The sequence below is a fragment of the Cornus florida genome, unplaced genomic scaffold, assembly GCF_030987335.1.
Source record: "Cornus florida cultivar Cherokee Brave unplaced genomic scaffold, ASM3098733v1 CherokeeBrave_3.0.0_Hap2_Chr05, whole genome shotgun sequence".
Classification (NCBI taxonomy): domain Eukaryota; kingdom Viridiplantae; phylum Streptophyta; class Magnoliopsida; order Cornales; family Cornaceae; genus Cornus; species Cornus florida.
Window position 1 is genome coordinate 89583111 of NW_026775575.1, and position 25464 is coordinate 89608574.

Sequence of the window (25464 nt, forward strand, 5' to 3'; positions counted from 1 at the left end):
AAAAGTTGAAGTGTTATAATCATAAATATCAATTCTAGATCGATACTTAGATATAAAATTGGCCTAAAAATCAAAGAACGAATTTTAAATAGCCATTTTCTAGAAATTAATAACTACAATGTATAATACTCCCAAAGTCCCAATGTTCTAAAATAAGTGTCATAATTTTAATTTTTGTTTGTTTGTTCCAAAATAAGTATTCATTTTTCTTTTTTAAGCAATACATTTTGCATCTTTACATATAGTTTAAAATTATAAACTTAAATATTTAAAACTCAAAAAGACAAGCTAATAATTTTTTAGGCAAATAATCATGTTCATATGTCTTCTTATAAATTATTAGTCATTCCGGCTGAAATCTTGGCGTCATGAAGAGGTTAGACTAACCGATTCGACGACGGCGTCATAGAAGCGAATGTCGTGGTGTTTGAATTTGAATGGGGCACAGACTGTCAAGCCTTTCACAATTTTGGAGCACTGGTTGTCCTGTAACTGAACCGAAAATGGTCGAAAGCGCCGAACAAAGTCGTGGACGGCTTGGAGGGTCTGGAAATCGGCGGCGCTAACTCTCTTGTCGATTGACTCGGGGAATTCTGAAAACTTGACGACGAACGTCTCGGTTTGGAGAACTACTTGGACGATGTACCAAGCGTCGTCCGCTGTTGATCGGAACTCCAGCTCAGTCGCTGAAATGTCGGCCGATTCGTCGCCAGGACACATCGTTTTTTCTGATATCTGTTAGTTGAGAGTCTTGAATCGTTTCTGAATACTGTATATTTACTGTGCTGTCTCGGATCAAAATGTCGCATATTATATATATATACACGCAGATATAAGACCGTTCAGTTGAATTGTTGTGATATGAATTTTTTTACTTCAAGCGAAGCGTTGCATGAAAGAGAGAGAAAATAGACCACATTTAATTTGTTTGTTATGGGGAAAGAAAAAAAAGGGGGTTTAAATTATTTTTATCATTATTTCAATTACACACTTTTTTTCTGAATTTTTTTTTTTAATATTACAAAAGATGGTATTGTAATTTAAAATATTTACAATAATCATAGGAAAGAACTTGTTTTCTTGCTCTCTTCCGTCCTATTTAGACTAATAAAAATTTGAAAAAAAAAATAAAGTTGTTTTGTACTTTTTTTATCTTTCCTCCACCACTCTTTCTTCATTTCTACAAATGAAGCATAAAAATAATGTGTTTTTTTCTGATCTATACAAGTGAAGGGTCATTCCTCCAATTCGTTTTTCTTTTTTGACAAACAAAGAAATTTAACCATTTCAATGATTTGTTGATTATTTTTTGTGTTTTTCTTTTATCTTCTTTTTGTTTTGTTTAAATTTTACAAGAATTTTATGGTCTTAATGTTTGTATTTTATATTTTTGAACTTTTTTCACTATATAATTTTTTAGAATATTGATATGATATTTGAATCTTGAGTACTAAAATTCTATTTTTTTAACTTCGCTGTTTTGATGCATTATTTATTGGAAGGAAAATAATAATAATAATAATTGATCATGCTCATTACCCTCTCCCTCCAAAATAAATTTTTGGCTCCGTGCTTGACAACTACGGATGGCAATTTGCCTGGGAAATGATTTAAGTTATTTGGGCGGGGATGAGGTTTAGTTGTAAAAACTAGCGCGAGTTTGTGGTGGGGGCAGGCCCCTGCCCGTATAAGTGTGTAAATTACTAAAATTACCCTAGTTTGTATTAGTATATATAATAGTTAACACTATTTTTTATATATTTTGGTTTGGAACAATGTAATTTAGCTTGTTTAGTCTTAGTGTGTTGGTACTTTTGCCGTATGGATTGTTTGTAATTTTGAATTTTATATTAAACTGTTGATTGTTTTTTTAATTTTCAATTTATAAACAGAACGGGTGACCAGGAGGGTACATCAATCCAAAACCGCCATGTTGTCATCCCTATTAGCAACAGTAAACTGACAGTCAATAAATTTATGTTCATGCAAAATTTTGTACCAACCGTTTATCTCCAAAGACAATCTAAAAACAACAAAAATCAAATCAATAAAAATAGTAGTATAAACATAGTTACAAGAAAACAACGCTTAATTTAGGAATTTGAGCCAACATATTACACCCTGATTAAGGTACATTACAGGATATTACAACCAAATTCATACTTCGAATTTGCTAAAATTGGCTGAGGATTTTACTGGCGATAAGATTCCATTTAACACTATAAATATCTCCATAAGAAGATTGGATTTCACCATATCCATTCAAGTCAACAAATTTAACCAACACATAAAGCTAGAAAAAAAAGAAGAAGAAGAAGATGAGTTTGAGATCAAGTCTTAAGGCAATTTCTGCGCTGCTAATTCTAGCACATGTTGCAGAAGGAGCCGTTTTCGATGTAACAAAATATGGTGCCAGGCCGAACGCTGATTTAAAGCCGGTGAGTTCTACATATACATAGAAAATATGAATTCCAAATAATCTTGTTTCAATCACTCATTACTGATATGCTTGAATTCTAGGCTCTGTTGAAAGCTTGGAGTTTGGCATGTTCGTCGAGAACTCCAAGCACGGTCATGATTCCAGCAGGCACATATCCGTTAAGTCCGGTGATCATTCAAGGTCCTTGCGTTGCTCCTGTCGGGGTTCAGCTCAGAGGCACCCTGAAGGCCCCTCCTCTCAGTCAAATCACTACTGAGAGCTGGGTTGCTTTCCAAAGAATTGATCGCTTCACCCTATCCGGTGGTGGAATTTTCGATGGCATGGGTGCCGATGCTTGGAAAAAAACTATTGATTGTAGCACAAACACGAAATGCAAACGTCCCACCGTAAGCAGATTCATATAAATATTCTTATCCTTAAATTTCCAACATCAATTCTATTCGAATTAATGAGTTCTTCCATGCATAACAGAGTATAAGGTTCAACTTCGTAAAGAATGCTGTGATCCATGACATAACTTCCAAGGACGCCAAACAGTTTCATATTACTGTTTTGGGAGGCAATGACGTGACTTTTCAAAGACTCACCATTGTTGCACCAGAAGCTAGCCGAAACACTGATGGAATCCACATTGGACGTTCGATCAACATAAAAGTCCTCGATTCGAGAATAGGGACCGGGGATGACTGTGTGTCCATTGGCGACGGAGCCCAACAAGTTAAGGTCGAAAGAGTGACCTGCGGACCCGGCCATGGCATCAGCGTTGGGAGTCTCGGCAAGTACGCAAATGAGCAACCTGTTTCCGGAATCATAGTCAAGGACTGCAGCATCAGCAAAACAATGAACGGAGTAAGAATAAAGACATGGCCTGGATCCCCTCCTAGCACTGCCTCTGATATGCATTTCGAGAATATTACCATGACAAATGTTGGGAACCCCATCGTCATCAATCAAAACTACTGCGATGTCAGATTAAAATGCCCACCCAAGGTATACTTCGACTTATACTAAAAATCAATCAATATTGTTTTCTTTTTTGACAAACAAAGAAATTTAACCATTTCGTTGATTTGCGAATCGTTTTCGATGTTTAATTTCAGCCTCCATCTAAAGTTAAGATCAGCAAAGTGAGCTTCAAAAACATTAAAGGCAGCTCGTCAACCGAAGTTGGTGTCAAGCTTGTTTGTAGCAGTGCTCTGCCGTGCGAAAATGTGGAGTTAGGTAACATTCAGCTGACATACAATGGACGCGCTGCCAAGTCCGAACTTGCAAACATTAAGCCGATTACTTCTGGCAGAATAAACGTTGCACTGACCGGAGCTTAATTTTCTTGATTCTAATCAACTCGGAAGAAAAGGAGGAATGCTAGTGAACTCTATCCTTCTCTGCAATCATACACCAGGAGAGACACTGATTAAGAGCAATTTGATCAAATTTCAAAACCAAAGGAAAGGTCGGGTATTTGAGCTTCAGTGGAAGCATGAGCGTGTGTGATTGTTTAACCTTCAAAAAAAAAAAAAAAAAAAAAACCAAATAAAAAATGATCATGTCAATTCCTTCTGAATCAGATTTCTTGAAGTAATTTTTTTTTTTGCAATGCCCTCCAAATTTTGGAACAACAAATAACAATAAAATTTCATAAATGTCAAATGAGCCTACTATAAAAATATGCCTCTGCTGAAATTCTTAGTTCTAACTCAATCGTTCTTTTTATTATCGTATTGGGTAATTTTATGCCATTATATACATGCAACTTTAAAAGTGAAATAGTATTTTTTTTGTTGTTACTTTGCATGACATACTTGTGTCTAGATGATTCATTTATCCTGCGCAATGTTATCCCAACAATATTCTTTTAGTTGCAACATGAAACTTGATTAATGAACATGAAACTTGTATTGAAATTGGTGAAACTTGTATTGAAATTGGTGATCTTGCACAAAAATAAATAAATAAATAATGGTTGAAACCAAAAAAGACAAGATGCATTAGTTGGTTTATTCGTGACATTGACATTAATCATACCCTTTGCAAGTTGCAACTCTCACTGCTGCGAGGACATGTGCTATGAATATTGTAAATAACCGATTGCGCAATTAGATAAAAAAAATCAATAAATGAATGATAATCTGATAGTATATTTTATTTCTTTCTTTTTGTGTCTTTCTAGGGTTTACAGTTCTAAGAATTGTGACAAGGTTGGAAAAGGAAGTTGTTTTCTACCAAAATGTGGCCTCCAAGAACTCCTCAAAGAATTTTAGCTTCTATTTAATTATGATTCTTCACCATTACAAACAGTGAACTACGGAAACACGACATTAGATAACCTTGAGCCAGGTCTAGCTGAAATGTTCATGCATTACCACCTTCATTCAAACAGAACAGAAGTGTCACTGTGCCAGCATGCATATATCGACTCGACTCAACAAAGACTTAACCCAAACTAGTCAACTATGAACAGGAAACTTACAGCACATAACACAGACAATGAACATGCAATATTTTGATGAAGTGAATTTCCCAGATAAAAGGTACTCAACAATAACAGGATCAAATGTTCATTTCAGAACTATATGTACTTTATTCTTTGAGTAATTCATTTAAAAAGCTTCCTGAAGCCTTCAAAGATTGTAAGAGCTCTCAATTCACCGCTCCTTATATCCCTTAATTTCCTCCTCAGTATCTGGTGTCATCCACAAAAGCATTATCAAACAGATTAACCAGATTAGTATCTGTCAAATTATAGTTAGAAAGACTAAATGAAGGACGATTGATGAACATACTACATGCATATTGTAATATGAGCATGTGTGTAGCACTTGGACAGGCACATGCAAATACATGATGCTCAATGCTTACAGTTAATTAAATGAAGGGTTTATAGCGAGCAGGGATTACTAACATGAAATGTCCTAAATTTATGGCTTCACTCCTTACGGGTTATCTGATTACCAAAATACAGCATATCACTTCACAGTGTGGACGGACTCTGAAGAATATAACTGGTACATCACTGAAAACCACATGTTTTTCTGTGAAAATTACAAAAGTGGCGTCTGTGCCATGAGACAGCAACTCTGATTGGTAATTAGACAAAGAAGCATTCAATGGAGAGAGGCTATGGTCTAAATTGTTTTATATCCAGACTGTTGATGGATTATGACCACAGGAAAGGGTCTAAGCAACAGTTTTTAAGTAAATTTTGTACAAAACACCTCAATTTAAATGAGCTAGAGAGAATTATCAATCTGTAAAACCAGAAGAGCTGTATCCTTACATATTGTGCACGGAACAGTATCCTTCTTTCACTAGTACACAAATCTACAGCTAGTTGTTTCAAAAACAGTTTTCTGTTGAGCTGCTTTGGAGACGTCACATCCAAATCCATTGATCCACTTGCCTGTTGTGAGATGTAAGGAAGAATTAAGACTGAAATCAAATCGATGAACATAAATATCAAAAAGATTTTAGTATAATTCTTTGAGACTAAAATGTAAAGAAATACAGCGATATTTTTCTCATTTTATGCTATTAACTCACAGATTTTCTGTATCATAAATCGCTTCACACAAATTGCAAACTAAAACAACAACAACAAAACTAATAAAAACTTCCTTTACCTGAAGGAATTTGGAGTACTTTGAAATGCTGAATTCACAACTATCCAAAATAAATTGCAGAGCCTGTTCTTCTATTTCAGGATATCTGATATCCTTCTTGGACATTCTCGCCGCAGCAGCCATCTAAAATAAATTATTGGAGAACCCTAGTAAGATTTTTAATATGAAATGCTATTTCTGCAGCCTTTTTGGTGGCATCCACAGTCCTCCCACTCGTATACAACATATGTGAGTTGGAGAGATTCAGATGCAACCCTTTAGGCTGTGGAAATAAACCATCCCTATTGAATAATGGATTGTCTAGTTAGGATTCGAAACCAGCCAGACCTCTTCAAACTGCCTGTTCATACTTGGGGGGCTTACTCCTAAATAAGCATATGCCATCAACTCCAGTGGCCAACCGGTGATTTGTAAAGGAAAACACTGTGACCTGTTGAATTAAAACAAATAATGATTAGGCATTTAATTCAAAGAAGTAAATTGAAGGCAGACAAATAACATCTTTTAAAGGAGAGAGAGCCGATATCACGTCTGGGGATCCTATGTTATGGGGAGATAAAGAAAAGAGAGCTGCGTAATTGCACATAATGGGTGTGTGCCTAATCCAAGTGATATTAGGATATCAATATTTTGAGATAAATGGAGCTCTTCCAAAATCACACCAAAATTTGTGAACATTCATGATTTATTAATAGGAATTGATCCAGCATAACATGACTACATCTATCTACGAGGCACTCACGTCGACAAACCATGCTTCTTCAGAGCTTCCACCTTCTCCTTGTAACATTTGTCAGATTTCTTAAGTGACAAAGATAACTCAACCGAATCGCTAGGGTTGGTGCCTTCCCTTGGAACAAATCCATATGATAGCAACAGCTCTCCATTAGATTTCTTTCCATATGATATGAAAACCTATATGAAGTCACACAAGCAATAAGAGAGTAATGATTTTCACAATATCATCTTTCACAGTTTTTGGACGAAAAAGAATTGCAAGTTCTTATGCACACAATCAAAACTTGACTCTTAAAAATGTTTCCTTTTCACAAATATGAAGAATTGCTTTGTTTATCATTGATGTGTGGAGCACACTAGAGCAAATTATTTCGCTTAAGTTCTTGACTTAGCAAATAAATTCATCATAGAATTTAAAGATCCCTAGACAAGTTTTTATGGATTTTTTTACCAAAACTCTTTGTAGGCCAAATCCTATGTTTTGTCCCCCTAAAAGGAGAGAGAGAGAGAGAAGTTGCAATTTGGGAAGAATTTACAAATAATTGTTGCATTGAGATGGTTAATATATTTGAAATTCCTTATGTGCATCGCTACACTCAAATAGAAAATATTAAAAAGTTTACTCGCCAATAACAAAATTAATAAGTTTCGTTTACCTGCTCACCTGGCTGATATGGCCGATCAGTTGTAAAAACAACTCCTTGTGATGATTTATCATAATCCAGAAATGTTTCCACCTTGAAAAATACAATATCATGGCACTCCGTTATAGTCTAAATCGTGTATAGTTAAGCAACCCAAAAAAAAAAAAATTTAAAAATTCTTTTGGCAATTGTATTACATATACCTCACAACTATGATTTAGCATATCTGCCCACGGAACCAAGGCAACCCTTCCATCCATTGAGGGTAATCGGACCTGTATTCACTAATGAAGTCTACATGAGTAACATAACCCACTTTGATGAATTAATATAGTAGTACAAATCAAGGTCAATATAGGAAACCTTCAAATTTAAGCTTTAAGGAAATTCAAGTTTATAAAAAATAACATATCAAAGATGTGGCTTATATTTTTGAAGGTGTTGGACTACATTAGAAATAATATGATTCATTTTCATTTTTAATAAAATTTGAAATGTCAATATTTTTTCTTAAAAGTTCATCTAGGATTTTGAAATAGAGAGGAGCGATAAAAACAGAACATAAGGGACTCAAGGATTCAAATAAATGGCCCCACTCTTGGAATTTCATTTTTTTAGTTATGACCTCATTCTATATGGAAAATTGTACATTTAATCGATGTTGATATCCAAACAACCCTTGATAGTCTAACCCTACTCCTACTCAAAGATAAGATGAAGAATGTACTTAACGCATTGCTAATGAAACTCACCAAGCGTGAGAAAAGGATACCAAATGACCATTTAAAAGTCTCCATATTGAATACCTGTATTCACACATAGTACAAATTCAAGCAAATATTAAACAGCATATAAGAGCACTCATGGAAATCCAGTTACAGCTTGCAAAAAGATAAATTATCCATACTCAAACTAAAGAATCAAAACAACTTTTTCTAGTTTTTGATTATTCACAATTAACTTATGTAGTCATGAGTAATATTTTTTATCCAAAGTAAAAATAAAAAGAATATGTCAGGTTTATAAGTTCATGTCCAAAAATTGACCAGCTTGAAATCTACTACCGGCCATCCTCTTTGTTGAATAGAGTTTGTCAACCAGCTAGCTGACTTCAAATATGTAAATAGATTTTGTCTGTTGAACTTATTTGTATATGATAGTGTTTAAAAAGCAGCTGGATGGTGATCTGGGCACACAAATTGCAAAATCAGTGGTTATAACTTATAATGTACCATTTCTTCTAACTTTTTGGAAGGTGCATAATCAAGGGGGAAAAATGCATTGTGCAGGGAGCCTGGAAATGCAGATCCAATTTTGGGTCACATTCCACCAACACAGAATCAAGAAGATCTAGAGTATTGATTAGCAAAAACACATCAGCATTTATAGGTTACGGACAACTAGATGAGCAAAACAATAGCCACAAGAAGATAGTACCTCTTCAGGAAATAGATGAGGATACTTGGAGAATATCCTGAGTTTTAAATCATTGTACCTGTCAAGAAATTGGAATCATTGTCCCTTAATCAGTACGTACCGAATGACATGTTCAAACAATGTTAAGCCTTGCAATGAGAACTTAAACAAAGACCAAAATATCAAGTAACACCTAGCATTAATTAAAAAAATGGCAAAGGAGGCATACGTTCCAGTAACATCGTTGATCCTTTCAATTGCTCGCTCCCTAATCTGTGATGCTTCCAGATATGTATCTAGTTCTGAACGTGTCCTGAAATGATATAGAAAGGCTGTAGGGGGAAAAACCTGAGCAGACCCTTTTCATCGTTGTAGAAGAAAAGCTCTTAAAGACTTGCACCATTTGGACAATCATAACACAAAAGCTTACCAGTACAAAAGTGAATAGGGCTGTCGAGGCAAGGCTGAGATATAATTACTCCATCTTGAAGACTTCATGATACTTGCTTCACTGATTAGGTATGTTGCAAGGAATGGCCAGTCTGGAACATAATTCTGTTTCAATACTTCACCAACCTCTGGGCAGCTCCAATCCTTTTATTTAAAACACACGCAAACGAAAAAGAATGTACATGAATACCACACTTGTTCAATTAGAACTTATAATGGCTACAAACTTAATTGTTCTTAGAAAAAGATAAACACCATTAATTTCTCAATATGTGTGTATGTGTAAAGGAGCAGGGAAAAGTAGCAAATGTATGTGTGTGTAAAAAGTAGCAAAGCAAAGAATTGAAAATAATAGAATATGAAATCTAAAATAACCATTAATTTCTCAAATAGGTAATTTACCCAAACACGGCTACCGGACACGGGAGCAACCTAACCACTTGGGCAACACACACTTGCAGGTAATTTACCCATAAACACACATATTAAATCTAAGATAACCGTTAATTTCTCAAATAGGTAATCTACGCATAAACACACACACATACACAGAGATATTCGAATCTGGCTTGCTTACTATTAACTAGAAAATGTAAAATTTCTCGCGTGTTTACTGTTAACTAACAAATGTAAAATATTTAGCAGTTAACTCCAGAACCCAATTCAAGAACCTGATATTTAACACACTGCAATTATAAATGTCACTAAGAAATTGAAACATTATAATAACATAATGGTACCGAATCGGCAGTGATGGCAAGTGAGGGAGGGACGAAGAGCAGTTTCTCTCCCTTCCTTATGTTCTTGAGGGCGACTAAGCCTCTCTCTCCTACTTCCACTCTCTCTATGCCCATTTTCTGGTCTGGAAGACCCGAATCGGATAACCATTTTTGTAACGCCGATGCGTTATCCAACGAATCGGTCTCGCAGCCCCAAGGGATTTTCTGGGTCACCGTGCTCTTCGTGGCGTCGCTGGTAGAGATAGAGCAGCGAATTGGGTTTCGCCGCGAGATGGTAGTCTGAGAGTGTGAATTAGGGGTTTTGTGGAGTGGAGATGGAGTGGAGTTCTGAGAGAAACTGGGGATGAGTGTTGAGTGGAAGATTCTAGAAGCTCCGGCCATGGCTAGAGAGAGAGCTAAGAGTGGGAACCTTATCTGTTGAAGCTATACAAGGGAGTGAAAAATTGATAATAAGTGAGGTTTGGAAACAATCTGTGGTCGTTTTGACAGTTACTAAATTTAAACATGACAGAATTTCTCGAAACGACGTCGTAGACTCCAGGCTGTGCATAACCTTCTTTTACTGTTTTTTTCTTTTTTTATTCACTTAAAAACCCTAATTTCGTAATTCCACCCCCAAAAACTAAATCTAGAACCTATTTATCATAATCTCATAACAGTGTTAATACTACTACAACTACAACAACAACAATTAAGCCTTTAAATACACCCAACAATCAAGTCCTTTTTCAAATTACTTAGAGTCAACAAGGTGAATGTTATTTTTTTCATTCTGTTCTATTTAAGATTATAGTTTGATCAAAGCTCTGCTTTTATATATATTTTTTAAAAATTGAAAAAAAAAATTTCTATTACTTATTTCGTTATATTTGATCTGATTTACTTTATACATTTCTTTTTTTTTTTTGAAAAGATAATCTTTTGGGTTTTCGCTCTTTGTGCTAGTTGATTTGTTCTAAAATTGGAAGGTTAAGCAGGGATATTGTATTACTTTCTTGATGAATTCCTCTTGTTTTATAGTATAAATTATTAGTAGCTCCTTTACAGTTGAATGCCGTTCAGTTTATTTGTTTTATCAATTCTGCTTTTCCTAGCTGAATGGATCTTCAATGAGCTACTTGATCTTCTGCGTGATTGTGCTCTCTGAAACTTTTATTCAACATAGACATAATTGAATCAGCATTCTTCCTTACAGAAAGGAAGAAGGGGAGTCTGGGGAACAGTTCTCGTTCGTACAAACCGAGAGCACCAAACCGACATCTTGAAATTCAGTGCTCTCAAAAACATAGCATATATCCATTCCACATTCTATTGAAGGTATTGCAACAATACATTGCAGTCCACAACCTTACACTCTTGAAACTATCAAAATTCAAGATTCTGTTGGAGGAACAAATGTTCTGTTATTTCCTTTACCATTCAAGAAAAAAAAAATTTATATATATACATGTGTGTTTTGCTTCACTGACACAAGAAAAACATATCAATTTTATGAACAGAACATTAGAATTAGATATGCGGATTTGTCAATGAACAAGGAAGCTATAAGTAATGCAACTATGAATCTTATAGAGAGTTTGATCCTAGCTCAGGATGAACGCTGGCGGCATGCTTAACACATGCAAGTCGAACACCTTCCAAACAACAGATCACTGAATCTGATAACTGGAAACCAACACCCAAAATAGACTTCTAATTAGGAAACACAGGTTACAGAGCCAACACTAGTGAAAATCCCGTTTTCATAGGTGACAAAACGATACAGAATCACCAAAATTTGTTATCAGTAAAACAAAAAACATAATAGAGCAACATATGAACTGTCAGAAGGCTTCATGCGTATAACTTTTCAAGGTCATCTTTGAATCGGGCCTTCAGTTGTTCCCTCTTTATTTTGAGTGCAGCAGTAACTAATCCAGACTCAGGTGTCCACGGGTCAGGCATCAACTTAATTTTTGCAGGAGTTTCGAACTTGTCCAACTTGGCAGTTTTTGCTACCTGCAAATATTGCATCCACATCAACAAAATTCTCACTACCCCACAAAAGAACTCCCCAAGTGCAAGCAAGAATCAGAGATTTGCATGAACTCCAATAAACGTCTGTCACTACTTTCCGTGTGAAAAACACAAAACATGATTGTATCTCTTGTATAAAGATTTTTCTATTTCAGTAACTCTCAAGTATGTGAGCGAAGATGGACGAACCTTGGAAAGTGATTGTTGGACTTCACTGACAGCTTCTTTTTTGTCACACAACTCTGAAATATCTTTGTAATTGACACCACCTTCTCCAGCCCACTTCTCAAGGACTTGATGGGAGGGAACAACTAGGGCTACACAGAAACTGTGGAAGGGATCTGCATGAACCATTACATTCTCTACATAATTGCTCGACATCAGTGCTGCCTCAACCTGCAATCAGGTATCAACCTGTGTAATGAGTACAACAAAAACTTACAGGACACTAGTTTCAGCACAGCTAACAGATGCTTCATTCTGCCAATGCCTTACGATGTCATACAAGTAGTAGTCACAAAAATCTCCAGGTCAATAATAGAGCCATTCGGGATATCCACTCATTTTCCAGATCAAAAAAATGGGAAGGGTTGGATCATCTAAATGCGCAATTCTATTTTTATTTTTGGTTGCAACCCCACTTATAGTAAAATGCAAAACCTCCTATAAAGGTGTACAACATAGAACCAAGAGAAAATAGAAAAAGATTGTATGCATACCTTGCCAAGAGAGATGTACTCTCCATGTTGGAGTTTAACAATATCCTTCTTTCTGTCAATAATTTCAAGGCATCCATCAGGATGGAACTGCCCAATGTCACCAGTATAGAACCAGCGCATTCCCCTCTCATCAACCTGCATTAAAGAGTAAATTGGGTTCGGTAATAACAAGTAACAGCCTGCAATATCAAGCACCCACATACATGAACAAAACTTACCTTGTACACCTCCTCAGTTTTTGCAACATTATTAAAGTAACCAGCAGTGACACTGAACCCACCCACCACAACCTCTCCTCGGGGCATAGGTTTGTCTGATATCTTGTACCCACCTTCTTCCCAAGAGACAAGCTACAATATCAAATCCAACAAATCCATTCAGAAATTTAGTCCCCAATCAGAAAAATTAAAATAAATACTGTGTACTTCAGAGGAATAACAATTACAGACTGATATTACTGTAAAAAGTTGGAAGCATAAATTAAAAAATTTATGTTTTCTTGGGTTATCTGGAGTAAGAAGAGTTTGGAAGATTTTCAATCCTCCTCGACTCAAATTTAATGACCTGCGCTGTAATAACCCAACATTGACTTAGGAATACTTTAAGCCCTATAACCCCAGGGATGATTGGAATTTTTTTGTTTTAATGATACTAGGTACCTAGAACACCCTATATATGGATTTTTATCTTGTACTTCTTTAGCTTTTTCATCTCCTTTTATTATAATATAATAGAATGTTTGAACTCTTGAAAAATCACAACTGAAATTTGGGAAATTGTAGTAAGAAAACGAGATTTTGTTCTGACAATATAGTTGACTTATTTTTTTCAGAAATTAATATAGTTGACTTATTATTCTTTAATAATCTTCATTTTCACAACTTTACCGAATACAAAGGTTGGTTTTTCCTTATTTACATGCGACTTTGTGAGTAAATGGACATTTACTTGAAAGAAACCAAAGCAAAACTATAATTAAAACTTCAGCGACAAAATGGCTGAACGGACTTAAGCTATCAAATGTCAGATTGTCAGGCCAGCCTTATCAAGCAAATTATTATTTCAGTTCCTCTTGTTTGTTATAATATTGAAGAAGAGAGGGAGCTAGAGAGTGAGTGAGAGGAAGAACTAGCGGAACTAAAATTTATGATTATGTAAGTGACTGATTATGGTTTAAAATTTAGGCTTTGATTTTGCACTTAAGTCAATTCAAAATTAGCTTGAAATTCATGGCTCTGGTTAGTTTTGTTCATAAGGGTGGGCCTTGGTGCGATGTTAAAGGTTGATCTATCATGACCCGGAGGTCAAGGGTTTGAAAAGGAAAACAGCCTCTCTACTTGCAATGGTAAGGCTGCATACATCCGACCCTCCCAGACAATGGTAGAAGCCTCGTGTACTGGGCTAGCCCTTTTTTGTGAGTTCTGTTCATGTAACTGGCCCAAGTATTTGGGAAAGGCTTTGTTGAGTTGAGCTGTTAGGTCTTATAATTAGTTTCCTACTTCAATTTGACTAGTACATTTCCAGTTTAGAAATTGTTCTTTAATGAATTGCAAACAGTCTACTTAACTTACCAATGCGTGTCTGAATGTGTGTAATATTGTCATAACCTCATGTGAATTAAAGTTGTCACCTCAATTATGTGTTTGTTTTCATGGTATTTAGATATAGTAACTGAAAGGGAATGCGTTTATATATGTGAGTTTGAAACCTATAGTCGGGTTGAAATATATTTCCTCTATAAATCAGATTGAAATTTATTTCAGAACATAAATTAATTTAAGAATTTCTTCTCAATAGATAAGTTGAAAGTTCGCCAAATAAAAATTATGTCCACCATTTGCTAATACCACAGCAAATGAGTTTCATTTGTCAAAAGGATCATCATAAGCTGAGGACTATATAATCTATGTTACCTGTATTAATAATTTAATGAAATGTTTAAAAAGTAAGTATCATTCATTTTACAGAATGAATTTACAATTTCCATTGAGTCACCAAATTTCAGTTGTGACTGCTTATTGAAGGTAATATTAATAATAAAAACCAGTGCAAGTCCAGACATTCTACATGACACATTTTGAGAAAAGAAAAAATTTCTTCTCTTGATAGACTATAGTTATCTAATTGTTAAATCCAGTCAATTCTTGACAAGCAGAATATGATACCTTAATGTAACAACATGGAAGAGGTGGACCAACACGCCCAATGGAAATGTCATCAAACTCAGTAAAAGCAGATCCAGCACATGTTTCTGTCAGGCCATACCCTTGACCAATAGGAGCCCTGAAGAAGGTTGTGCAAAGAAACTTTAATTGTTAAGTGGTAGTAAACACAAGAAAAAGAGAAAATTATGAGGGCAACTTGGGAGGACAGGTAAATTTGGCCAATACATCTTGCATCAAACTAAACTAAACTTAACTTTTATGATAGCTTCCATCACATTGACTTAACAACAGATTCTCCTCATTCTAGTGTATGCACAAGTGGTTCTTTTAGGACAACGAATGTGCTAGATTTTCAAACTCATTCCCTAAAAAAGTTAGGCGTCATGATGCATCCCTTGTGCCAGTAACATAACTATTTGCTACTTATAAAAGAATACCCCATAAGAAAATGACATACCTGTTTGTTGTTTCCTACATTTTCAAAATAACAATAACAATAATAAATATAAATAAAATTTTATCTCCGTCCCTCTCTTTTTCTCTGTGATCTTTGTAAGTTTGGTATATCAATTTTTTATGGAAACTTGTGTTATAGTCTTCTACAGTACTTTGTAGATGCATATTACACCTAAGGGTGCAAGTCGCCGAAGTCGGTTGGGCCCAACCCATCATACTGGTCATCTGCTACTTGATCGCAGAGAGAAACACTAGCTGACCAATCATCTTGATCTTCATCTCTACCAGAGAGAGAAACCCTAACCGTTGTGAGAAACCCCACTTGTTCATTCACTAAAACTACCCGTTCGTTCTATGGCCAGTAATTTCTTTTCATTTCTTCTTTGAATTTCTAATTTATTGTATTTGTTTATATACATGTGTTGAAGGTGGTTCGTGAGTAGGATAAGGAGATCGTTTCACGTAAGCCAAGAAATCTGAGATCAGTATCCAAGTGGAGATCCAAGCGATACAAGGGACTCTTTGCACAATAAAGATTAAGAGAGGGAAGGCCGACCTCGGTACCCGATGAACTCGAGCTCGACAATGTCCGGTGCTTAGGGTGGTTGTTATGCCCTTAAAGGCTGATTAATACTCCTATTTATAGTGTTCATTCCCTCGGTCAATGTCTCTCAGTCCTTTGGGTGAGTCCGCTCTTACCCAAGGGTTTGAGGGTCTCCCCTCCCGATAGATGGGACATTGACGGATGGACAGCGGCGTTTTGTCCCCCGGTCCAAAGAGGTAACGGCGCTCCTTAATTAATGATCTTGTCAAATGTCTTTCGTAATTAATGCACTTTTTATCACCCATAGCTCGAGCTCGGATACCGAATGTCCTTTCCCCCTTGCATCGGCCTCGAATTAAGGCAGTACCTTGAATCTCAGCCACTTGTCCACATGCCCTCAGAATTCCCGAACCCAGCATAGGAATGAGCCTACTCCGAGGTTCTGCCTTCTTGACCTCGCGAGGCCACATCCCGAGTCTATATTTCGAGGTCCCTCTATCCACAAAAAAGAGGGGAGCTCACAAAGCAGAAAGCTTGAGGTCGCTCTAGCAGGAAGCGACCTCGGAAGAGCAGGAAGGATGGGCCCATCCGACCGGAGCGGGACGCATCCTCAGGAGAGGAAGGGTAGCGACCCCCTCCTCATTCAGCAAGTCAATCGTGGGACAAGTAGCTCGAGGATACTTAGTCCCTTCAGGGGTAGAGGCATGCCAAATAAGTATTGGCCAGGTGTGTCTATTTTCAGAGGTGGCGCCACTTGGGCGGCTAGCGTGGCGCGATTATCAACACCCTCCTCAAGTTCGAGGTCAATGTCCCCTAAAAGCAATTGACCAACAAACTCAATTAAGGAGGGAAACAAATTGAAAGGTTCAAAATGGTAGCTGGGTCTGAGCGCTCGGTGCTTCGGACGAGCGCTCGGCACTGATGATTGCCAGACGAGCGCTCGGCACTGATGATTGTCGAACAAGCGCTCGGTGCTTAGGGTTAGTTTGGTATGCAGGAATAAAATAGAGTGGGAATGGAATGAAGCTAAGAATGGAATGGGTGTGAGAATGGAATAGGAATGACCATTCCATTCTAGCGTTTGGGTGCAAACATGGAATGCTATAAATATGGAATGATGATTCTCATTTCCGTGTTTGATTGAACCAATTTAAAAGCTGGAATGGAATTAATTTAAATTAAAAAAGAAAATAAAATAAATTTAACACAAAAATTAATCGTAAGAAATGAAATTGGGACAAGCAAGATTAGGGCAAAAGACGCCATGTTGAGAAGAAGCATGGAATGGGAATCAAGAAATTTAACTAAAAAATAAATAAATAAATAAATTTAACAAAAAAATTAACGGTGGCGGGGTTGTGATGATGATGATGGCAGCGAGCAAGGGTTGTGATGATGGCAGCGGAACAAGGGTCGTGATGATGGCGGCTGGGTTGTGATAATGATGGCGGCCGGAGCAAGGAGATGATGATGGCGGCGGAGCAAGGGTTGTGATGATGGCTGCGGAGCAAGGGTTGTGATGGGTTGGAAGATGATGTTGGGTGGGAAGACGTCGATGTTTATAAAAGAGATAATAATATGTTTTTTTATTTTAGGCATAATTTTTTTAATCCTAGTGGGAATGGAATGCCCATTCCATTGGTAGAAAGATGGAATGATTTTGGTGGAATGACCATTTTCCGAGAATGGTGGAGAATGATGATTCCACCTTTAATAAACACCTTTAATGATGATTCCGAGAATGGAGAATGATGATTCTACCAGAGAGAGAAACCCTAACCGTTGTGAGAAACCCCACTTGTTCATTCACTAAAACTACCCGTTCGTTCTATGGCCAGTAATTTCTTTTCATTTCTTCTTTGAATTTCTAATTTATTGTATTTGTTTATATACATGTGTTGAAGGTGGTTCGTGAGTAGGATGAGGAGATCGTTTCACGTAAGCCAAGAAATCTGAGATCAGTATCCAAGTGGAGATCCAAGCGATACAAGGGACTCTTTGCACAATAAAGATTAAGAGAGGGAAGGCCGACCTCGGTACCCGATGAACTCGAGCTCGACAATGTCCGGTGCTTAGGGTGGTTGTTATGCCCTTAAAGGCTGATTAATACTCCTATTTATAGTGTTCATTCCCTCGGTCAATGTCTCTCAGTCCTTTGGGTGAGTCCGCTCTTACCCATGGGTTTGAAGGTCTCCCCTCCCGATAGATGGGACATTGACGGATGGACAGCGGCGTTTTGTCCCCCGGTCCAAAGAGGTAACGGCGCTCCTTAATTAATACAGATCTTGTCAAATGTCTTTCGTAATTAATGCACTTTTTATCACCCATAGCTCAAGCTCGGATACCGAATGTCCTTTCCCCCTTGCATCGGCCTCGGACTAAGGCAGTACCTTGAATCTCAGCCACCTGTCCACATGCCCTCAGAATTCCTGAACCCAACATAGGAATGAGCCTACTCCGAGGTTCTGCCTTCTTGACCTCGCGAGGCCACATCCCGAGTCTATATTTCAAGGTCCCTCTATCCACAAAAAAGAGGGCAGCTCACAAAGCAGAAAGCTTGAGGTTGCTCTAGCAGGAAGCGACCTCGGAAGAGCAGGAAGGATGGGCCCATCCGACTGGAGCGGGACGCATCCTCAGGAGAGGATGGGTAGGGACGCATCCTCAGGAGAGGATGGGTAGCGACCCCATCCTCATTCAGCAAGTCAATCGTGGGACAAGTAGCTCGAGGATACTTAGTCCCTTCAGGGGTAGAGGCATGCCAAATAAGTATTGGCCAGGTGTGCCTATTTTCAGAGGTGGCGCCACTTGGGCGGCTAGCGTGGCACGATTATCAACACCCTCCTCAAGTTCGAGGTCAATGTCCCCTAAAAGCAATTGACCAACAAACTCAATTAAGGAGGGAAACAAATTGAAAGGTTCAAAATGGTAGCTGGGTCTGAGCGCTCGGTGCTTCGGACGAGCGCTCGGCACTGATGATTGTCGAACAAGCGCTCGGTGCTTAGGGTTAGTTTGGTATGCAAGAATAAAATAGAGTGGGAATGGAATGAAGCTAAGAATGGAATGGGTGTGAGAATGGAATGAGTGTGACCATTCCATTCTAGCGTTTGGGTGCAAACATGGAATGCTATAAATATGGAATGATGATTCTCATTTCCGTGTTTGATTGAACCAATTTAAAAGCTGGAATGGAATTAATTTAAATTAAAAAAGAAAATAAAATAAATTTAACACAAAAATTAATCGTAAGAAATGAAATTGGGACAAGCAAGATTAGGGAAAACGACGCCATGTTGAGAAGAAGCATGGAATGGGAATCAAGAAATTTAACTTAAAAATAAATAAATAAATAAATTTAACAAAAAAATTAACGGTGGCGGGGTTGTGATGATGATGATGGCAGCGAGCAAGGGTTGTGATGATGGCAGCGGAACAAGGGTCGTGATGATGGCGGCTGGGTTGTGATGATGATGGCGGCCGGAGCAAGGAGATGATGATGGCGACGGAGCAAGGGTTGTGATGATGGCTGCGGAGCAAGGGTTGTGATGGGTTGGAAGATGATGTTGGGTGGGAAGACGTCGATGTTTATAAAAGAGATAATAATATGTTTTTTTATTTTAGGCATAATTTTTTTAATCCTAGTGGGAATGGAATGCCCATTCCATTGGTAGAAAGATGGAATGATTTTGGTGGAATGACCATTTTCCGAGAATGGTGGAGAATGATGATTCCACCTTTAATAGCCCACACTAAACACAAAAATGGAAAGAAAAGCATTCCATTCCCTCTTATTTGATTGCATTTAACCACACCAAACATGGTCTTGGTCCCTTCAAGGGCAGAGGCATACCAAATAAGTATTGGCCAGGTGTGCCTATTTTCAGAGGTGGCGCCACTTGGACAGCTAGCGTGGCGCGATTATCAACATCATCAAATGATAATTTCTAAACATGATGTTACCTAATAATGCTCGTAGTGTGGGTTAAGCTAGGGTTATATTATTGTAAGAAACAGCCAACACCAAAGATTTTGAAGCAAACCACATTTAATAGCGGCCTCATTTTACTTATAAACTAAATAAGGCTAGGAATCATCCAAGTTTACATCCTCATTTCTTTCACTTTCTGAAAAGCAAGAAAGCAAGATATTCCTTACCAGGAAAAAAAAAAAAAAAATTGGGACGGGGATAGGTACCCCTGCCCTATATATTATTGCATAATTTCTTAAATACATCTATGCATTACTAAAGATACTTAAATACGCCTATACATTACTAAAGATACTAAAATACCCTTTCATAAACTAAAACACCAAAACCCTAATATCTTATCCATTTACCATTTCATAAGCTAATGCCATTTTTATCATGAAAAGTGTTAAACAGGATGGGCAGGGAACAAGGTATGAGGGGTCTTTTGCTAAATGATTTTGGACGACACACCTAGATACGAGTAAAAATGTAATAAGAATCAATCAACAATCACAAGGAAGATAAAATGGATGCTGGCCTCCCCTTCAACATGGAAAGTAAACAAGGCAGCCTGATGAAACATTTTCTTCAACAACTACCATGCAAGAACTAACAGAGTCCTATTTCACACATCAAATCTCCACAAGTGCTAAAATTAAGTAAGTTGCGCTTATTGTAAAATATTTCCGGACTCGTCAGTACACTAACAAATACCAAAGCCGTGGCTTTAGTGGTTTGTCCTCTACCCCAAATGGAGGTTGAGGGCTCAAGGCCCATTAGGGACATATGTGCCAGTATACTGCCTTTAAAAATAAAATAAAAAATAAAAAGGGACAATAACAAAGCAACACAACCAATCTTCAAAAAGTAGGGCAAGAATACAGTAAGGTATTGCAACGAAACAGACATCTTTTCAAATTTTAAATTATACAAGAAACATGAATTCCTTGGGTTTACTTAATAACCCTGCTGTTTAGGGTGATAGTGGGTATCCAAAGGGATTAGTCTTGTCCCTGAATGGGATCCCCACCCTCAATTATTAGAAGAAAAAAAATTAAAATAATAATAATAATAAAGAACTTCATGACAAATAAATCTAATATCCTATGACTAGCTATAATTTATAAAGTATATAAACATAATCACCCCTAATGCATTTAGAAATTCATGACAAGGGCACAACATATATGTGTATGTAAGTAACTTTGTGTATGTACATAGATATGCACATATATATCTAAGAAAACCTTTTTACATTTTTTTTAATTTGGCCAAACTTTTTAAAATTTTATATAGATCTATAGGTTCATTATTTTTCTTATAGTAGTTCTGGATTTCCCATGCCACAGAAAATACAGCATGTACAAGATCATTAGTCACATATTGGTGTGTCGTGAGAAGTGTTAGTTGTGTCTGAAATCTATAAATATATTTTTGAATTATAAACAAGTCCATCATGTGTCAGACATGTTTGAAAGTTTCTGTGAATTGTCCATGTCCAACGCATATCCAAGACGAACACAAGCCCTCCTTAAAAGAGTTTGTCCTCCTTAGACTAGTAGCAGTTCAAAACCTTACTTAGTGCAACATGATATTACAAGAATTCTGAATAAATAAAACTGAAAAACTCCACGTAATGTATCTGCCTTCATGTAGTTAGCATGTTGAAATCAATAAAGTTCTTGGTGTCAGTATCATATAAGACCAAAATTTAAAAAATGGTAGGTGAATGAAACATTCCAAGTCGCCTATTTGACTAGAAATTTAACTTCCAAAATATACCAGCATACTCCTAACTCTTAAGGTAGATATATGCTAGAAAATAAATAAATTAATAAATAAAAATTGACAGATAAATATCTACTAGAAAAGTTGTCATTGTCATTATCCCCATTCGCATCTAGAGAGCCTCTTCCCAAATTTTGGCAATGATTTTAACAAGAAGGAAAACAAACAAGTCGATTGTTGCAGAATGATTACCCCATGCATATGTTGATAAATCGTTGTGTCTCTCCAGATAAAGGAGCTCCACCACAGAGCATAAATCGAATATTTCCCCCCAGTACAGAGCGTATCTTTTTGAAAACAATGACATCCCACGATAGTTTCTCTAATCCCCAAGCTCCAAACCAGCTTCCTTCTATAGCTGCTAGTCGGCGCTTATATCCAATGTCAAAAAGTTTCTTAGCGATACCTCCCTTCTCCACAACCTAAATTGCATTGGAACAATTAGGAAGAATGGATGTTATTATTACTTTATTTTTATTTTCTCAGCCCATAAAAAGCGTCAAACTTTTTTTTGGTAAGTAAAATGCATAGACTACGCTACCAAAATTGTGACTGTAAGTTCTGTCAATCCAGTTCAAACCTTCTTCAAAACTCCATCGCGAACACGGTCTAATATTGCTGGAACCGCTGTCATGACGGTGGGCATCAACATGGAAGCATCTCCCTTGGTTCCTTTCTTGATTTTGTTGGAAGTGTCAGTTAAAGTCAGTGCTGAACCATAACCAATGGCACAACCTGCAGCCAACATCACAGACTGGACAACCACAGTGTCTTTTACAAGTGTAATAATAATCCCCACAATACTCAATTTAAAAATTCACTTATGACAATACCTCTGCCGCCAATTCAAAAACATGAGCTAGAGGCAAGTATGCCAAGTAAACATCATTACTTTTCAGTTCAGGAATCACTGTCAAGACTGCAGCTGCAGTGGCTACAATGTTGCCATGCGTTATCATAACTCCCTGGATTATCAATACCGTACCGTGTTAAAAGTGAAATGACACATACACCATGCATGGAAAGCAAAAAAAAAATTGCAAATTGAGTTTCACTGGTGGCAGAAGAAACAAAAGATAATAATAAGTGGCATCTGCCTATAAGCATGCACTCAGGAACATAAACTCAAAATTTTATGTATCAAAATTATGGTAATCAAGCTTCGGAGTGCCATCTTATTTGGACATCCACAAAAAGTTTTCCTCTTTATATATCTTACATTCCAGCTCATTTTCATGCCATCAATGGCAAACAACCAAGATTCAATATGCATGGGTTAAGACTGGCGATTGACATATACAAAAACATCATATTTTTAGTAAACGGAAGCTGGATCAAACCTTTGGTAGCCCAGTGCTGCCACTTGTATACATAACAACCGCTATATCTGACTTGATAGGTAGTCTAGGATGAACAGGGTGGTTCACCCCAAGTTTTTCAACTTCAGTAAAAGATGAAACTGTCCAACTGTTTACATCTCTGGATAAATCAGAATCACTTGAAGTTTCTTCATCTTCAAAGTAAATGACATTTTTTATAGTTTTCAGGCTTGAACTTATTGCAGCCAACTTCTTCAATTGCTTTGAATCGCAGATCAACGTTGATACCTGGGTCTGTCAAAAAAATAAATAAGGCAATAATTGAATATTATTCATAATCTGAGTTATGGTCGCTCAAGTAGAATAATCTCCACGTAGTACACCTTCCACAACTTATTCAAAGTAATCTTGCAAAATAAGAAGTTAGAAAAGAGGGGAAAAGAATTGCATGAGAAGTGGTTTCCTCACCTCATTAAGTGAGTGGATTAGAGCGGCTTCACCTAGAGAAGCATAGATAGTAACAATAGTAACATTCTGCCGGAAGCATCCCTTAAATCAGAAAACAAATTTGCATTATATCATCCTCCCACTCATAAATAAAATAAAAACTAAAATGAAAATAACTAGAAGTAGAGAACAGTATGAAACAAAAAAATAAATAAATAAATAAAAGAAAGAAAATTTAGAAGACTACTTGAAAAGCGATGAGCCACTCTGCCCGCGTTTCAGCAAAAATGGCAGCACGAGTATCCACATCATGACCTAATTTAACAAGTCCAGATGCAAAGTTGCAAGCACGATCAAATATCTGCCCGTAAGTCTCCCACTGATAGTCCCCAAAGTGTAGTTTCTCAAACTTCCTCCCATCACTAGCGGTGACCAAATCCTTACATATCAGCTTTCTTCTTCCAAGAAACCGATTTCGTGAATGCTTCTTAGAAGACTGCTCAAATAAAGCCGCCATAGTCGTGGCCCCTTCCCAAGGAACCTCAACCATTTTGACCGACCTAGCATTGCGCATTGCTAGACCTGGCTCACCACCAACCTCTACAGGAACTCCCCTTTGTTTTACCTTTTTCTTCCCAACAAGTGTTGAAAGAAATAAAGGTATAAGAATTGCAACAGTAACTGCACCAACAATTCCTAATGATCCATGGTCTGTGAAAATCGACAAATAATCACTACTCCCCGTTTTTTCCATCATAGGCAAGTTCAAATTACTTTCTTCAGAATTTTCCATTGTGTATAATTGTATATGCCAATATTAGCTTTCCTTTCCAAAAGCACACCAATTAGATACCTGACATAAATATCAAGAATGAGTGATGTAACCTATACACAATATATAATGACTAGAGCATAAAGATAACATTCTTAAAAGAAATCCCCGAACTATTCCTTCAGTATAATGACTAAAGCATAAAGATAACATTCTAAAAAGAAATCCCTGAACTATTCCTTAAGTATTTATATGGACGTGAAAATCAGAAATATAATATAAGTGAATTTCAGTTCGGTAATAAGATATCCAATGACCCTTAGAGATCAGATATCCCACACACAAATTTCCTTTTTTTTTTAAAAAAGTACCAATATAACTAATGAACTCAACTCAACAAAGCTTTGTTCTACCTATTTGAGGTCTGTTACATGAATTTTGCTCCTTCATTCGGCTTTACAGAGGCATTAACAGAAAACCATTTGGAATTTATTTGCAAAATTCAGAATAACAAAGAAACAATTGAGTGATCTCACTAGTCTAGTCAAAATCATAGTGGAAATTGAGACAGGAATACGATTTTTATGATCAACAATATTTAAAATAAATTTCTTGTAGTGTTTTTTTTCTTCTACCCATTTTTTTGTCATCATAAACGGAAGCAATGAAGTGGAATTTCATTGTTGTATAACACATTCGGATCAATAAACAAAATCAAATATGCAAACTGAACAACTCAAATTCATGTGGCAAATTGCTTCACGTTTCACTTACTTCGGGGACACAAACAGAAACTAAACGCACCCGATCATATAATATGAATCGATCGTATAACAAGCGTGATCAAAATCATGCATGTGATCGAGTTTAACTCTCAACTAAAAACGCGAATTCATAAAAACCCTAGGAAATATAAATACAGTAAATAGTAAACAAGCAACAAATCTATAAAGGAAGATTTAAAAAACGAGAGACTCTTACTGCCAAAATTAGAGCCTTAGGTGCCCATTTGTTTCGAGGGAAAACTTCTCCAGAAATTTTTCTCTTCGCCTTCCCAGACGACCCGAAGGTGCGGTTCCGTTCTTATCAGCTCGAAAAAGTTAAGAGTGACAATTATGAAAGTGGAAGATTCGCGAGAAACGTGTGATAGATATAGATATATCTATGTATTTATGTATGTGTACTTGACACTGAGTTGTCGACATAAGCTTAACTGTGAAGAA

The 25464-nt window shown here is 36.8% G+C and overlaps 4 protein-coding genes across 4 annotated transcripts; 1 reads left to right on the forward strand and 3 right to left on the reverse strand.

The window, feature by feature from the left end:
* Positions 1 to 366: 366 nt before the first annotated feature.
* On the reverse strand, positions 367 to 720 carry LOC132309671 (uncharacterized). The gene has a single exon (XM_059807958.1). The coding sequence runs from the start codon at positions 718 to 720 to the stop codon at positions 367 to 369; it is 354 nt and encodes a 117-aa protein (XP_059663941.1).
* Positions 721 to 2318: 1598 nt separating this feature from the next.
* LOC132309672 (polygalacturonase-like) lies at positions 2319 to 3765 on the forward strand. The gene is made up of 4 exons (XM_059807959.1): positions 2319 to 2438; positions 2521 to 2826; positions 2912 to 3430; positions 3541 to 3765. Exons 1-4 carry the CDS (start codon positions 2319 to 2321, stop codon positions 3763 to 3765), a joined length of 1170 nt encoding a protein of 389 aa, XP_059663942.1.
* A 1158-nt stretch (positions 3766 to 4923) lies between these two features.
* On the reverse strand, positions 4924 to 10520 carry LOC132307503 (uncharacterized). Its single transcript, XM_059805292.1, has 12 exons — positions 10049 to 10520; positions 9289 to 9452; positions 9088 to 9171; positions 8880 to 8937; positions 8195 to 8248; positions 7646 to 7717; positions 7455 to 7535; positions 6803 to 6975; positions 6388 to 6490; positions 6061 to 6183; positions 5718 to 5840; positions 4924 to 5123 (listed from the first exon to the last, which is right to left on the reverse strand). The coding sequence occupies exons 1-12, from the start codon at positions 10427 to 10429 to the stop codon at positions 5037 to 5039; spliced, it is 1503 nt and encodes a 500-aa protein (XP_059661275.1). The 5' UTR covers positions 10430 to 10520; the 3' UTR covers positions 4924 to 5036.
* A 1194-nt stretch (positions 10521 to 11714) lies between these two features.
* Positions 11715 to 25437, reverse strand: LOC132307504 (long chain acyl-CoA synthetase 8). The gene is made up of 12 exons (XM_059805293.1): positions 25223 to 25437; positions 23717 to 24322; positions 23491 to 23571; positions 23044 to 23316; positions 22537 to 22668; positions 22284 to 22457; positions 21896 to 22125; positions 14949 to 15066; positions 13002 to 13133; positions 12784 to 12918; positions 12254 to 12460; positions 11715 to 12046 (listed from the first exon to the last, which is right to left on the reverse strand). Exons 2-12 carry the CDS (start codon positions 24260 to 24262, stop codon positions 11882 to 11884), a joined length of 2193 nt encoding a protein of 730 aa, XP_059661276.1. The 5' UTR covers positions 24263 to 24322; positions 25223 to 25437; the 3' UTR covers positions 11715 to 11881.
* Between the last annotated feature and the right edge of the window lie 27 nt (positions 25438 to 25464).

What these genes read in the sequence shown, in the direction of transcription:
- LOC132307503 (XM_059805292.1), bottom strand. Translation starts at nt 10,429, where the DNA reads ATGGCCGGAGCTTCTAGAATCTTCCACTCAACACTCATCCCCAGTTTC. An exon ending in TGAACAGGCAGTTTGAAGAG is followed by an intron (nt 6,184 to 6,387) that starts GTCTGGCTGGTT and finishes AATTTATTTTAG; the next exon opens with ATGGCTGCTGCGGCGAGAAT. An exon ending in TACTGTTCCGTGCACAATAT is followed by an intron (nt 5,124 to 5,717) that starts GTAAGGATACAG and finishes GGATGACACCAG; the next exon opens with ATACTGAGGAGGAAATTAAG.
- LOC132309672 (XM_059807959.1), top strand. Translation starts at nt 2,319, where the DNA reads ATGAGTTTGAGATCAAGTCTTAAGGCAATTTCTGCGCTGCTAATTCTA. An exon ending in CGAACGCTGATTTAAAGCCG is followed by an intron (nt 2,439 to 2,520) that starts GTGAGTTCTACA and finishes CTTGAATTCTAG; the next exon opens with GCTCTGTTGAAAGCTTGGAG. An exon ending in GATTAAAATGCCCACCCAAG is followed by an intron (nt 3,431 to 3,540) that starts GTATACTTCGAC and finishes GTTTAATTTCAG; the next exon opens with CCTCCATCTAAAGTTAAGAT.
- LOC132309671 (XM_059807958.1), bottom strand. Translation starts at nt 720, where the DNA reads ATGTGTCCTGGCGACGAATCGGCCGACATTTCAGCGACTGAGCTGGAG.
- LOC132307504 (XM_059805293.1), bottom strand. Translation starts at nt 24,262, where the DNA reads ATGGAAAATTCTGAAGAAAGTAATTTGAACTTGCCTATGATGGAAAAA. An exon ending in TAATCCACTCACTTAATGAG is followed by an intron (nt 23,317 to 23,490) that starts GTGAGGAAACCA and finishes TTTTTTTGACAG; the next exon opens with ACCCAGGTATCAACGTTGAT. An exon ending in TTTATCAACATATGCATGGG is followed by an intron (nt 15,067 to 21,895) that starts GTAATCATTCTG and finishes AACCTTCTTCAG; the next exon opens with GGCTCCTATTGGTCAAGGGT.